Source organism: Anastrepha ludens, chromosome 5, assembly GCF_028408465.1.
Source record: "Anastrepha ludens isolate Willacy chromosome 5, idAnaLude1.1, whole genome shotgun sequence".
NCBI lineage: Eukaryota > Metazoa > Arthropoda > Insecta > Diptera > Tephritidae > Anastrepha > Anastrepha ludens.
The window spans coordinates 54,677,539-54,693,739 of NC_071501.1; the positions used below are offsets into that span (position 1 = coordinate 54,677,539).

At 35.4% G+C, this 16,201-nt stretch overlaps 1 protein-coding gene across 1 annotated transcript in view; it reads left to right on the forward strand.

Annotated features, from left to right (window-relative positions):
- The first annotated feature begins 270 nt into the window (after positions 1-270).
- LOC128865223 (very long-chain specific acyl-CoA dehydrogenase, mitochondrial) overlaps positions 271-16,201 on the forward strand; it is a 36,891-nt gene continuing 20,960 nt past the window's right edge. Inside the window, exons 1-2 of the mRNA XM_054105349.1 lie at positions 271-448; positions 12,593-12,788. Of these exons, the coding sequence (XP_053961324.1) occupies positions 393-448; positions 12,593-12,788 (252 nt within the window). The 5' untranslated portion in view covers positions 271-392. The remainder of the gene's footprint in view (positions 449-12,592; positions 12,789-16,201) is intronic.

The window sequence follows — 16,201 nt, forward strand, 5'->3', positions numbered from 1 at the left end:
TCTTTTTTATATATGGATATTTAGTATATAAAAAATAATATATATCATATATTCATAATATAGTGAAAATTTGGAATAAAAAATCGCGCGATCATGGGGTATTACATGGAAATTTTCCCTTAAGCTCGAGAAAATAGATAATCTAGTTTATGTGAATCTATTATTAATAATGAACTTCTGTTCCAAGAAAGTTGCCTCGTGTAAACATTAGGTATTCAAAAAAGTGTTCAACTTTGACTCAACTTATTGCATGTGAAAGTTGTACCATCTAAGCTCCCCTTAAAAGTTGAATGAAAAAATTTCTCAAGTAAACAACCTTTGTCTTGCATCGTTCTTGAACTAATTTTTCTTATATTCATAGTCACTGTTTAGTTTTTAACAGCGTTTCCAAAATGATATTAAATCGTTCTATCTCTAAAATACTACGTTTACCCACGCTTGGTATTAAGTAAGTAGATCAGGTGCTGATCAACAATTGTGATAATTGTTTTTAAAAGATTTGTATAGTAGTGTTGGTTAGTAGGACTTTGGACAGACCAGACAGTGATCGAAAGTATGTGTGTAGTATGTACTCGGTGGACTGGCCAGTGAAATTCTATATGGAAGAAATACAGTGGCTCCAACGCAAGAATGATGGATTGCCAGATTTGTCTAAATTTTCACTTATTGTCATCAAGGAAAATTGTTCCCTGAGATAAGGGAAAGGTGAACTTTAAAATACAGCGCTCTGGGAAATTTAAGAAATTATCCAAATGGAGTCCAAATGTAATTGTACTGTTTTTACGCTGGCCAAGAGCCGGCTCACATAAGAGGGGAAGCTGCAGGTCGTCAGGCACTCTCTCCTTTAAATCCGCTTATGTTCGATTACCAGCTGTCGAATCTCCAAATTAAGATCTTTATCCGTGGATCCCCGTAGTGTTTTGGCTAATGTCAATTTAGGTGTTGGGATTCTCGGAAATACAGTTTTTTCGACCTAAACGATAACGACTAAATAGTCTGATGCAAGAGATACTCTGCCAAGTTATGTTATTAATCAGAACAGTGTTAACAATTGTTTGGTCTCGCGGGCTGCTGCAGTTACCCATTATCCTGGTGGGCGTCGTTGTTGTTGTTGTTTAAACGGCATAAACTTTCCCCATACGTATATGGAGAATGCTGCTGAAGTGACAGTCCTTGGCCGGATATAAATCCGGGTCGTTCCGGTAACGTAGAACCGACTGTCGTGGGAACGGGTGGGGCGTCGTCGTTTAATGTGCTGAATGTCGGAATCGTCTATCTGCTCTGCCAAAAATAGTCGCCCCACGATCGTTCGGCAGACTATAATGCTGGAAATCGTGGTGCGTATTAAAGTCACAAACTATATTATTAAACGGTTTTTAACTCGGACAAGGGCACAATTCTCAGGGTTATATCCTGCCGGGCAGAGGGGCAACATTTTTTAATTGACTGAATATTGCGGACTCGACATAACCTCACTGGACTGCTGGTCCTTGGCATTCTAAGGTGTTGTCCTTGCGGTTGATGTCTACATCGACAAGTCAACATTGCACATTATGGTGAACTATAAACGCCGGGTCACTTCCTCGATAGCGTTCATTACGGTGCACATTGTAGCTTTCGCTGGTAATCAGTTTGGAACTTCCGTGCATCTATCTCGACAATACGTTGCAGTTAAATTGTAGAAGCTTAAAGAGAAAAGGGGTGTTACGGCGAGGTCCGAGATGTGGAGATTCCGTTTGAGCTACTTGATTTTATTGCTTAGTAGTTAACTCTCGGTCATGCATGGTATAGTTTTTGTAGAGTGGAGATTTTTTCCGAAAAAACCCGACCTATTACCAACATTATTACGCTTTTGTTCCAGAACTGCGCCTATTTTGATTTCCTGCATTTTGAATATATGGATTTCGTTTGTCTGGTTGTTCAAATCCAGTATGTTAAGCTTGACTTGTGACATAGAAAATAAATTAAATTTTTCACTTTTCAATAGCAAAAAATAGCACTCTTTATTTATCTTTAACTTCTTGTTTATTCACAGCATTTAAAGGGAACTAATAAAAAAAATTCAAATTCTTTGCAAAAAAAAAAAAAACTAAAGCAACAAAAACAAATGAAACACTTTTTCGACTAAATACATACATACATATGTGAATACATAATTTTTTGATTAATTTAATATTCGGTATGATAACCGTTAATTTCAATAACATTTTGCAGGTGTTTTTCATAGAATGTACCAATTTTCTTACGTCGTATACGTTCGGTATATTCTGTTATTACTCCATTATTGCAGTTTTTAATCCTGCTGCATTCTTTGCATGTTTTTAAGGGCCTATTTTCTTCAAAAAGGCCTACAAATATATGTCGGGACTCTGGGCTGGTGCATTTATAACTTTACGGCAATTGTAGAGAAGCCACATTTGCACATAATTCTCGTTATGCTTTGGAGCGTTATCTTGGTAAAATTCATAATTTGGTTTATTTTCAGTGATAAGCCCAAAGTATTTAGCACAGCAGGCTAAGTTTTTTTTCAATATATTGTATTTAAATAGTTTGGCGTCCATTGTACCATTAATAAACACCAAGTCTCCTACTCCTTTACTTGAAATGCATCACCAAACCATATCGTTGTTGCACAGCTTCATTATAGACGATAATACTACATTCCACGTTGCAAATGTTTTCATGGAAATTCTCGGGTTTTTATCCAATTTTCGGATCATCAAGTGTTCTGCACGTCCAGCAATTTTAGTTTTTTAATCTAGTTTTCTGCTCGATTTTTAACATTATAAATCGTCTGACGTGCTACCGAAAACATTTCAGACAATTCCTGGCGATAAAACGAAAGCAACACATTCTAAAGAAATTGAAGAACTAAAATGTAAAAACAGTTTATTCACGTGTTACCGAAAGCATTTCAGACAATTCCTGAACACTTGTCGATATATGCATTTCCCTATACATGATTTTCTGTTTTTCCGGGGATTTCTACGAATTCTTTTTCGAATGGGTTTTATGGCTGCACTGATTCGAACCACGCGAGGACGACCACTTCTTTTTCTGTCTGGCACTTCAGACATTTGGGAAAACGGTTGATCGTGCGCTAAACAAACATTCTCGAAATATTAAGTTTTTTCAGCAATTCTTAAATCTCACTTGCACTTTTACCACACTTATGTAATGCAATCATTTCAATGCGATTTTCCTTAACTCCCCATTCCACTGTGCCAAGCGAAATTTGCCACGAAACTCAGTATAATTTATGAGTAGAACGAACAAAAGCAAAAATAACGGAAATGTTTTAAGCGAATTTATCCTCGCCGTATGCATTGTAAAATTTGTCACAGAATGTATGGTATTATAAAGTGCATTAATTTCTCGGTCAAATTAATATGTCTTAACATCTGCCCCACAAATCTAGTTCTTTTGACGTGATAACGTCTTATAATTCGATTTAGCCGGCTGCACGCACGAAAAAATGTGTCGTTATCTTGCTCATGCGTCGTTACCTTGCTTGAACTGCAAGCGAGAGCGCGGAACGAACGACAAAGACCACAATCAGCCCCCGCATTCGGTACCGTTCGATATATGGCTCTCTCCTACTTGAGTGAGCATATATATGTATGTATATGCGCATATGTATATAAATTCACATATTTGTATTTGCATATACCTTATTGATTATTATAAATGTGATTTACTTGAAAAATTTAAAATAAAACCAAGTGTATCATCATCATCCTTACCGAATTTATAATTAGTGACGACTAGTTGTTAATGATACCTGTTGTTTTAATGTTTTTATTATTAATTTATTATTATATATGGAATTTATTTATTTATATTATTAAGGAAAAAATGTATGGTAATATTTACCACATAAGGTATGTTGTATACTAATATATGTATATAAACATGCACACATACATATACTTTGGTGCAATTTTCATAGTCTAATATACATATGTCCTATGCCAAAACATATAAACATGCATATACATATGCAATTTCGCGCAATTTTCAAACAAAAAGGACATATCAAATGTACGAATCTATTCTGTACGCAAGCAAATGTAAGCTAATGTACCTTGCTTGAACTGCAAGTGAGAGCGCAGAACGAACGACAAAGAGCACAATCGGCCCCCGCATTCGGCAACGTTCGATATCTGGCTCTGTCCTACTTGAGTGAGCAATATATGTATGTATATGCGCATATGTATACAAATTCACATATTTGTATTTGCATATGCCTTCTTCCTGTGTGCATGGTAATTAACCATTTCTCTGTTGAGAATAGGACGATGATAGGAAAAGTAGGAAATGAAAGGGGGTGTTTCGAGTGTAATGTGTCTTGAAAAAGGCAAATCGATGATGTTACCTCTTAGTGTTGTTGACTTATTACCGTCTGATGCACGATCGAAATTGAACATATCTTTCATGAATTTCATAAAAGTTTCGTAATTTTTCACGTTTGTGTAAAGGTAACTTGACCTATTCCATTGCGATTCCATTTACCTCCTTCTCTATATCCATACAAAATATCTATCAAACAAAAAAAAATTTGTTTTGAAAATTGCAACCATTACATCAGTATTTTTTTATGACGTTGTCACGTTAAACTATCGTCAGTAAACCGACTTTACAGACAACCTCTGTTTTTAAATTAAATATGACTTTGGTAAAGATTACTAAAAGGCGTTTTCTTGAAGTGATGAGATTCCATCGCGTCTGCTGTTTTGCTTGATTTACGAATATGATGATAAGTTATTTAAGCTGCCGCCGTAGCCGAAAGGGTTGGTGCGTGACTACATTCGGATTACGGAGAAAATGCAGAAATATAAATATAGAGTATATGTATTTATTTATTTATTTGTTATTAAAGTCAAACATACAACCATAGGTTATTTTTACAATGGTTGACCTTAAGAATAGTTTACACAAAAGGATTAACAGTAAAATCAAAATTAAAATTATAGCTAGTGGTAAAGAAGTTGAAGTTGGAGAAAGTATTAAAAAAGGAAAGTAAGGTAAAAATAGTATTAGTAGGAGTAGCGATTAATTGGATGAGATTTAAATAATGTGAAACCTTTTGAGGTCATTCAGCAATTTTCGGCAATGTAGCGAAACAATTTATTTTTGAAGATCGAGCTTTCTATTATACGTTTAATTTTGTAAGGTAGGGTATTCCAAAGACGTACAGAGAACACAAAGTATTGACGTTCAGTCACCAAACAACTGTATTTCATCGGGGCTATGTTTAACGAATGGCAGGACTTTGAAAACATAAGTCGAGCTTTGAGGAATCTGGGTTCCTGAGTGTTTATGATCTTCTGGAGTAAAACTAAACATTTAAACCTAAGCAAGAGGTCAAAAGATATGGAAGCAATATATTATATATATAAATGAAATTTTTATTTCGCGAGCTTAACAAAATTTTTTTGAATTTTATTCTCTTTCAGACTCAGTTAAAGTGTCTGTTTTTCAGGATATGGTAATCCGTTAAACACAATTCAGACAGCTCCTTACTAATAAATGAAAGTTTTAACACACGCGAATCATGCATTTTACTGTGACCACTCGTAAACACATCCTAAAATCTCAGATTACCATCACAAATGTCTTGCATAGTTATTGATGTGAAATCTTATTTTGTGGTTAGGAACTTTCCTTGCTATGTAGCTTCCACCGATGCGTCCCTACATATTTGGGAATCCTCAAATCCTTTTAAATTGTTTGGAAACTTCTTCTCTGCCAGCAGTATTTCGCAGAAAGCGAACCTCATCTGCAGTAATACTATCAACCATAAAATTTAAGGCTAGATTGAAAAGTTTTTATAGACTAAAAAGCGACATGTTGTTGTTGGACTTTCTTAACAAAAAAAAAAAAGGCATTTACTATAGAAACATTTAAATTTGAGTTTCAAGAGTGGATTCCACTCTGCTACCTTTGTGCGTTCTTTTCAAGTGAAACAGCTGCTTGAGTATTAAATAGTTTGCACTTTCATGATTCAACCTACTCTCACTTTTTCGCTACGCCTGCGGATATAGCCGGTGTAGATATCATAAAGTTGGTGAAGTTCATTAGTAGCTTGTTACGGCTAACTACGAACGCAAATCAGCCCCCGTCGGCGCCGTCGTAAAATGTATGGTCATCATCGTATCTAATCCCAAGGCTCCTTATTCCTTCCCATCTCCTTTCCCCTCTCCCATGTATGGCACCACAACGGACGAATTTACTAACATTTGTCCAAGTGAGCCCTTTAGCTAGGGCAGCCATTTAACCTAACCTAACCTAACCTATGATTCAACCTAATGTGTTTCTTAAACTGCAAAATTGAAAACAAGAAAAATACCAACAATTTCTTCTAATTATCTCTTAACAAAAAGGTATTACCGCTCGGTATACGAGTGGATCACATCCATAAAACCTTTGACATGCGTACGCTCTTCCGTTTTTTAAACTACACCGGAATTTCCTCGTGTTCCGATGATATATGTAGAAGACTCATAGGTCGTTCAAATAATTTTATGATTTGCCAGGAATTTATCAAAATTGAGCTCATCGAAAGAAAATGTGTATGGTTGTATCTTTTTTTGGCGCACTCATTTCTTAATATTGTGGCGAAGACTTCTTGGTGAAACATTAAAACAGATCCGGTTGAGTTGTGAAGGTTGCCCAAATCAAACAAGTAATCTTTTATGATTTGCCATGAATATATCAAAATTGAGCTCATCGAGGAAAATGTGTATGGTTTTAATTTTGTTTGGCGCACTCATTTCTTAATATTGTGGCGAAGACTTCTTGGTGGAACATTAAAAAAGATCCGGTTAAGTTGTGAAGGTTGCCCAAATGAACTTAATGCTTCAGAGCAGCTTCTGAGTGAAATAAATTTTTCAATCATCAGAATAGAACAACAAATTTTAAGAAGAAAAACATTTGGTAGTGTCATTGATAAAAATGACAAAGGGGATCTAGAATGTTTCCTTGGGGAACACTTAAAGGAGCAACAAAGTGGTTCGACAAAATTCCGCCGATTGCTACCACACAGCATCTATCCGTCAAATATGATTCAGGCAATTGCAGGCGAAGTGAATGCGCGAGTATGATAATTTATTTATTAGAATCCTTTGCGACACTATAAAATGCCTTAGGGTGCGTGCATGTCAGAGATGCGATAAGCGATAAGAGCGTCGATAAGAGCGAAGCGTAGAAAATTAATGCATGTATTTTAATAGAAGTGTGCATGTCGGAGCAGCGCGCTAACTCACTCTTCGCTCACTATCATCGATAAGAGCGTAGAAATTGTAGGCTAGTAATTTCTTCGCTATTATCGATGATGGACACAGAAGATTTTATAGTGCAGTATTTTTAAAACCTGCAATTTAGGATCAAAAAGATCCAAATCACCACAACAGGTTCATTTTGGATAAATTGTGGCAAAGTATTGCAGCTGACATATGAACTGGTTAATAAATCAATACCTATTTATATTGAATGTAACACTGAAAACACCACGGCTAGATGTGATGACAATGCACAAAACATGCACGTACCCTTAGAAAAGTATTATTGGTTGTGAGACCTGAATTACTGGAATTTTTACACCATCTAATGTTACATAAATTTTAATCACGTAACACCAGCCCATAAAGACATTGTGCACGCCAGAAAATTGACATACGTTTCTTCAATTTAGCAAGGGCGAGTTCAAAAACCGGTCGATATTTTTACTATATGGTTTGTTCGCGTGTGCAAATTTGCAGAAAGCTAAATCAAATAAAAAAGGCGTATGTTCTTACAGGCAAGATAAAACGGAAGGGAAGAATTTTATTCGCATTAGCGAGCATGAACGATACGGGAAATTTTGAAATGTACACGTTTGCGAATCAATTCATAAATATATGCATGTGAACGTTCTTAAATGAGTAATTCCAATTATCACTTTTCCGTGGTGATGGAATGAATTCATGATGAAATGAATTCAGAAGGCGTGGCCAGTAACAATTTGTTTGCAAAAAACTGAGATTGTGTTGGTGATATACGAAAAAATGAACAGAGTCCATGTCTATGTTGCTTCATTGTCGTCTGAACAACGTTTGATTGGACGAGTGTGTGAATCAGCGTTGCCACTCAAGAATTTTTTTTCCGACCAAATCTATCTTAAAAATCGATCAAAATGGCTTCCAACCGACCAAAATTTTTTTTTACAGAATTCGATAAGTGAGAGAATTTAAACAGTTCATGTATTTATATTTATTTCACAGGTGAAGATACGTACATACATTGGTTACATACTTATATGATCATGTCGTTCTTGTTAATAGTTATAAGGTACAAATATATATATATATATATATTATGGCTGACAATTGTTTATAAAATATTTCCCGTTTGTGAATAATGATCATAAGTCAGTCTATTTTTGCAGGTACTCCTGTAATGATATCAAAAATATTTTTTCTAAATTTGATTAATCAAAATATTTTACTTGACTCTCAAACCTTTTTAACTTGACCACACATAGTGGGGGTCTTTGTTTCTGTTTATTAGTTTTTTACATGTGGTTTATATTATCAATCTCTAATCTGTTTCTTAGTTTAGTTTTTATTAAAGCTACTGATGGAAACTTTTTACATATGTATGTACAAATTGAGAAAAATAACGTTGAATCAGCGCAATTATTGTTATCGTATTTGACTAAGCAATTTATGTGGTTTGCCAGTCAGCTAACAGAAAGATACAATGATACATACATGAATATTTAAATGTTTCTATGAGCAGTGTTACTAAAGTGACGAAATGCAGCAAATCATACATGATTTCTAAGTATAAAGCTCAAGGCTACTTTACATCAATAGATTTTCACATCAAGCCTGAAATTTGGGGGAAGCTTAAAACCGACCAAAGTTCAAGTCGTCCGACCAACGGAAAAAAAACCGACCAGATTTGGTCTGAACCGAGCAAAACGGTAACGTTGGTGTGAATACATGTGAAATGATCGTGCAGAGTCGGGCTTTCGGTGTCGTGGCAGCCGAAGTAGTTCGCACAACTTTGTTTTTCACCATAGCGGATTGGCCAAACCTGGTTTTGATGTTGGATTTGACGTCCCTCTTTTCTACTAAAGAAAAATAATTAGCCGAAAATATGACAAATTAATTTAAAATAAGTAATGATCATATATGGTGCATGTCCTCACACAGAAACATTATTAACTTCAACGATCTGTTAAGCATCCAGTTAAGGTTCATGTGTACATCTGCTTCTCCGAAAAAGTACTAGGTGGTTTATTTGTATTTACCACAAATTTGAATGCAGTTTTGATGAGTACAATTTAACCCTAAAGCACACAAGTGAGCCTCTGAGGCTCAAATCTATATCATGACTGCAGTTTCTTCATGGCTTTTAAAAAAAAGTCTTTCATCTTTTTGGTATTCTTCAATATAAGTTCCTTAATTAATTTAGTGTTATTAGTTTTCAAAATATAAATATATTTAATCTCAAAAAAAATTTTTAATATAAATGTTACACATTTACACATATGTGCCTAATGAGCTCCTTCATATTTTTGGGTTATTGTTATGCTATTTCAATTGCAAAAATTTATGTCAATGCAAATTTGGTTCGAATAAAAAAGAATACGTTGATTGTGTCAGTAACTTGTGTAATAATATAAAAAAAAAAATGCATAACGGTTGATATAACTACCGTCTGTTTTGATAATCTCTAACGGAATATTGATCATTGTATAGACATTGTTTATGTACGTTCGAAAATTTTTGTATTTATTTTCAATAGTTGCTGAGTGGTACAACGTTCGTCATTTCGTTTGGATTATCTTGGTAAGTACAAAATTCATAATTCCGAGATTCTCATATCGAAAATAATTCAAAAAAACATATTTTTTTATAGAAAATGGCGAAAACTAAACTTAGTGATACACAAATTGCACAGGCTTTAGAAAACTCTGTTGAAGAAGAAGAAGAGTTCGTTCTTCCTGATTTTTCTTCTGATTCGGAATCAGAATATGTTTTTTCTGCTTCGGAAATTGAAGATGAGTTTTCAGACGATGGCGCTGAAAATATTGAGGACGCAACAGAAAATATGGCAATTTACAAAGGAAAAGATGGAACTATATGGTCGAAAAGTCCCCCACCAACCTCGAAAATTCGATCTTCCAACAAAATAAAAGGCAAAGTTGATAAGGTTTTATTGCCTCCAGGGAAAACTTTGGAAAATATACTTGATTGCTTCAGACTGTTCATTTCCAATGAAGTTTGTGCACAAATAATCCAATACACTAATCAAGAAGCGGAAAGGGTATATGCTAATCAGTCGATAAAATGGAAAGCACTAGACAATGATGAGTTATTATCTTTCTTCGCACTTCTTATGACAGCAGGACATATGAAATCAAACAATCAAAATTACCGTTTATTTTGGGATCGGCTTTATGGAATAACAATTTTCAAAGCAAGTATGTCAAGTCGCAGATTTGAGGAATTATTGCGTTTTATACGTTTCGATGACAAATTGACCAGATCCTCACGACGACTAGGGGATAAGTTGGCCCCTATTCGAAATATTTGGGATATGGTTAATCACAATTTAGGTAAATATTATATGCCAAGTGAATATTTAGTTGTCGATGAACAACTCATGCCATGTCGAAGCCGCTGTTGCTTTATTCAGTATCTTCCTTCTAAGCCTGACAAATACGGCATAAAAATTTGGTGGCTGTGTGACAGCAAAAACGCATATCCTCTTCGAGGAATTCCTTATACAGGAAAAGAAGGAAATACGAGAAGTGTTGGCCTTGCTAAAAATGTCGTTGAACGACTTTGTAAACCCTATTACGGGACAAACCGAAATATAACAATGGATAACTATTTCACAAGTAAAGAATTAGCAGAAAACCTTCTTGGTAAAGGACTCACTATCGTTGGAACTTTGAGAAAAAATAAGGCTTGCATCCCGCCTGAATTTTTGCCCAAAAGAAAAAGAGCAGTTTCATCTACAATATTTGGCTTTCAGAAAAATATAACTATTGCTTCACATGTTCCAAAAGTCGGCAAGGCAGTTATTTTTTTGTCAACAATGCATCACACATGCAATATTTTGAAGAACGGTGAAAAAAATATTTCAGAAATAAATATGTTTTATAATGAAACCAAGGGTGGTGTTGATACATTCGACCAACTTGTACATGGACAAAACGCAAAACGAACCGTTGGCCTCTTGCATTTTTTATGAATATGTTGGATGCAGCAGGAATTGCAGCATACATTATATGGACAAAACAAAATTCTTTATGGAACAGCGGAAAGTCGACGGTTAACCTTTTTCTCAGAGAACTTTGTGAGCAGTTAGTGGAACCTATGATATTGAAAAGGCAGAAAAAACCACACATGAGAATGGAGACACAAAGCGCAATTTCAGATATTTTGCAAATTCGCAACGATGTATTGCCTGTAAGTAGCAATGACAACAATAATAAAAGAAAACGTTGCTATATTTGCCCTTCAAAAAAAGCAAGAATGCAAAAGCAATGTTGTAAAATTTGTAACAAAAACGTCTGCAATGAGCATTCTCAAACAACCAAAATTTGCCAAAATTGCGAAAACAATAAATGAATTAAATATGTAATGAATAAAAATTTGTCAATTTATGTTTTTTTTTTTTCATGAAATAAAGATTTGAGTTATAAAAATACCATTTCATCAATATATTTACTTTTTCTTATATATGAGCCTCAGAGGCTCATTTGTGTGAATTTGTCATTTTTCAAATTGTGTGCTTTAGGGTTAAAAAAGACATTATTACCGTCTGCAAAGATGTTTGGAATAACTGGCCAACCTTGTATTTTACAAGAAAATAACTATCCCAAGCACCGAAGTCGAAAGTGTGTAGAGTGGAAAATGCAAAATGGGAGTGAAATGATGGATATATGGGGAATGCTGATGAAGTGATAGTCCTTAGCCGGATATAAATCCATTGCGCAATAGTTAAGCAAAAACTAAAAGGAAAAAATAAGAACTTGTGCAGAAATTAACACAAAGTATGACTCGAAGATGTGAAGCCATTATAGCTAATGGTGGTGATTATACATTTGATTTAATATATTGTGTATAATAAATATTAGAAGCCCATACAATGCAGTTAGTTACAATCGAATCGGTCAAATAGTTTCTAAGTTATGGTGGTCATGGTTCTATTTGTCAGACTATATAACCTATGATTTTTTGATCAGAAATATTTTTTTGACGTTTTAAAAAGAAGGTACATTTTTCAGGTTTTCTTTATTTCGTATTATATTAAGAAAATACTTAATCCAAGATGTAGGGTTACATATTTTTTAATAATATTTTGAGTTTTGTTTCTAAATGGTTTTCAAGTTTTATTTGACAACTGCACGAAATAAGTTGTGGGAATCAGTATATTACACCATTCTTTCAAAAATTGATACTCTTTCGAACTTTAGCAAAAGGTATTTCTACTGATACAATTTTTTATTATTTAAGTTTCTTTTCTGTACCTAAATTTTTAAGATAAAGGGTAAACGCATACGTATTAAAACCAATTAATTGTTTATTATCAGATATTTTTCAGCTCAAACTAAAGTGGATTTAAAGGAAAAGAAAAAGGAGCAGTTAGCAAACAGTTCTTCGTTTATGATGAATATTTTTCGCGGGAAGCTGGTTTCAAAGGAAGTTTTCCCATATCCTGATGTCTTACACGAGGAACAGAAAGAACTCATTACGAGTTTAGTTAGTCCGTTTGAAAAATTTTTTTCAGTAAGTACAATTGCTAGTAATGTACATATTATTATACCCGACCCTTCACTAGTGCGCTAGAATTTGGTAACGCTTCTTTGCTCACAATGGAGGCCGCCGTAGCCGAATGGGTGCACGCTACCATTCGGTACTGACCGGGTAGGAAAACCGCCGTGGGCACGAAACTTCAAAATTATAGAAACTGTTTTTTCTAGTAGTGGCGCCTTTGACAGGCAATAAAAAACAGAAAAAAACTATCTACCGTTCGGACTCGGCATAAATCTCTAAGTATCTCCATTTGCGGAACAGCGTCAAGGTGTACACAACAAATGGGAGGAGGAGCTCAGTCAAACAACTAACAGGGCCAATTATATATAGATCAGAGACCTGCATGACTCACTGTTTTCTTGAGTTGTTCATACGCTAAATTTCTTGCTCACATTCAGTCAATTGAACCAAAATATTTGGTCAAGTGCAATCAGCTCATGCAGGCGAACGCGTAGTTCAGCTTAGTCAACCCGTATGATCTAATGTCTTCGGCTCAAATCTAGTCATTGAACAAAAAGCAGCATTGAATGAAATTAGCATCGGCCTTTGCGTTCAAACGATCAAACTTGTTCAAAGAAGTAATTGTCATTATTGTAAAAAGCACATGTTCGAGCAAACGAGCGTTGGCGTACAATGTATGCTGTAAATTGCGTTTCGTATTTAAAAGGATTCGTTGGTTTCAGCAATGTTTCCTTATTTACATTATTTTCTTTCGTGTTTTATTATAAGTTTTAAGAAAAAAAACAAATATGAAAATATAGAGTTTTTGCTTTAAAATTTTGCTTTTACTTTGCTATCGTTAGTTACAAGCAAAAACTCATGCGGGATCATACGTGTTAAAACCGGCTCATTTGGCTCTATAGCCCTTTTATTCTTGCTCAAAAAAATGAATGTATAGCCGAACGAGCAAATACCCGAAACGGCTGCTATGAAGACGATTGGTGATAACATCGGAGAGCTAAAACGCAGCACATGATTTGATTGAGCTGAAATAAACAATGACAATAACTTATTTGAACAAGTTCGATCGTTTGAACGCAAAGGCCTGTTTTTTTGTTCAAGCGAAGCGTATGAATGTTTTACACTGAGCCGGTGCAGTTCTCTGATATAGATATATATCACAATATATATGTAATACTTATATATAATAATAACAAACTTCACTTATTCTGACTAAAATAACTTAACTAATAACAAAGGTAATAATATTGTATTTACATATACCATATTAACACAAATTCTTTTGTTAAGTCGCTTTATCTTCTCATTTGCTATTTAAATTTTTAGGTCTCTCTTGCTCCTTACTACTCTAAAAATTCTAATTTTTCCCATGTCATACTTTTTGCAATGACAATTTTCAATTTATTAAAGTATGCAGGCCGCCATAGCCGAATGGGTTGGTGCGTGATTACCATTCGGAATTCACAGAGGGAACGTCGGTTGAATCTCGGTGAAAACACCAAAATTAAGAAAAAGATTTTTCTAATAGCGGTCGCCCCTCGGCAGGCAATGGCAAACCTCCGAGAGTATTTCTGTCATAAAAAAAAAAGCTCCTCATAAAAATATCTGCGGTTCGGAGTCGGCTTGAAACTGTAGGTCCCTCCCTTTGTAGAACAACATCAAGACGCACACCACAAATAGGAGGAGGAGCTCGGCCAAATACCCAAAAAGGGTGTACGCGCCAATTATATATATATACAATATAAAGTATGCAGGATTTCTTTTTGTATTTTTGCCTGCTGGTCAAGCATCAGCACTTTTGTGTATCCTGCTTTCGGTCTTCTCGGCTGGGGCGTACGTTCTGCAGTTTTAATTAACGCCGGCCTAGCATGAAGGTATTCTTTTTATTTATTAGCAATTTTCGAGCTAAGTTGGTCTTTTGGTGAATCCACAGCTATAAGAGCGTTATACGAGGTGTGTTCAAAAAGTATCGCGAATAGTGTGTTTTTTTGAAAAATTATTTGTTTATTCATCAATATCTATTTTGTCCCCTTCAAAGTAATCCCCATGAGATATTACGCACTTGTGCCAACGTTTTTTCCAATCTTCGAAGCCCATCCAAAAATATTTTTTTTATCTTGTTCAGCTCCTCCTTCGATGCCGTCTTTATATCGTCAATCGTAGCGTAGCGTCGCCCTTTCATGGACCTCTTCAGTTACGGGAATAAGAAAAAGTCACAGGGGCCAGATCTGGGGAGTACGGTGGCTGTGGCATCATTAGTGTGTTGTTTTTGGCCAAAAAGTCGCGCACAAGCCACGATGTGTGAGCAGGGGAGTTATTGTGATGCAAGAGCCAATTTTTGTTCTTCCATAAATCCGGGCGTTTCTGGCGGATTGCTTGGCGCAAATTGCGCATAACTTGCAGGTAATATTCCTTATTGACTGTTTTAACCTCAGGCAAGAACTCATGTTGCACAACGCCCCTGCATTCGAAGAAAAAGGTAAGCAAAATTTTTACATTCGACCGAACTTGGCGCACTTTATTCGATCTTGGTTCGTGCAGCAGCTTCCATTGAAATGATTGAGCTTTGGTTTCCACGTCGTAACCATAAGCCGCCGATTCTTCACCAGTTATGACCCTCTGGAGCAAATTAGGGTCGTCGGGGATAGAGTCCAACATCTCATTAGCAATGTTCATGCAATGCTGCTTTTGGTCGAAATTGAGCAGTTTTGGTACGAATTTTGCGACAACCCGTGTCATGGCCAAATTAATGAAAAAATCGAATGGCACGAGCCAGTCGATATGTCTAGGTCCTCAGCAACTTTTCTAACGGGGATTCGACGATTGGCCAATACCATTTTCTTCACTCATCATTTTTTTCGTCTGTTGTTGAAGTGCTCGGGCGTCCGGCACGCTTTTAGTGATTTACATCTTCGCGGCCTTCTGAAAACATTTTGTACCACCGATAAACGTTGCTTTGGTTTAAAGTAGCATCTCCGTGCGACACAGTCAACATTCGCAATGCATCCGCGCACTTAATTTCGTTTTCCACACAAAATTTGAAACAGGTTCTTGATCCATCTTTTTGAGTAGGTAAACATCGAAGACAAGCAGAAACACGTGCAGACAAAGCAGCTGTCAACAATTGACTGAACATTCAAAATGCCAGAACTCGTCGGCATGAGTGAGAGACATGAGTACCCCAAAAAATCGTAATTCGAATATACGTAACCTGCGAAAATTCAAAATTCGCGATACTTTTTGAAAACACCTCGTATCTTTTTTGTTAATAGCAATACATTTTTTGATTGTTTGGTATTTTCTAGAATAGAATAAAATACATACATATTTTATATGTATTTTAAGTATTTCATCGTAAATACAGTCCGTTCACTTGATTAGAGGCAATAATTTTTTTTGGAATAAAATGGTTATTAAAGCAACCA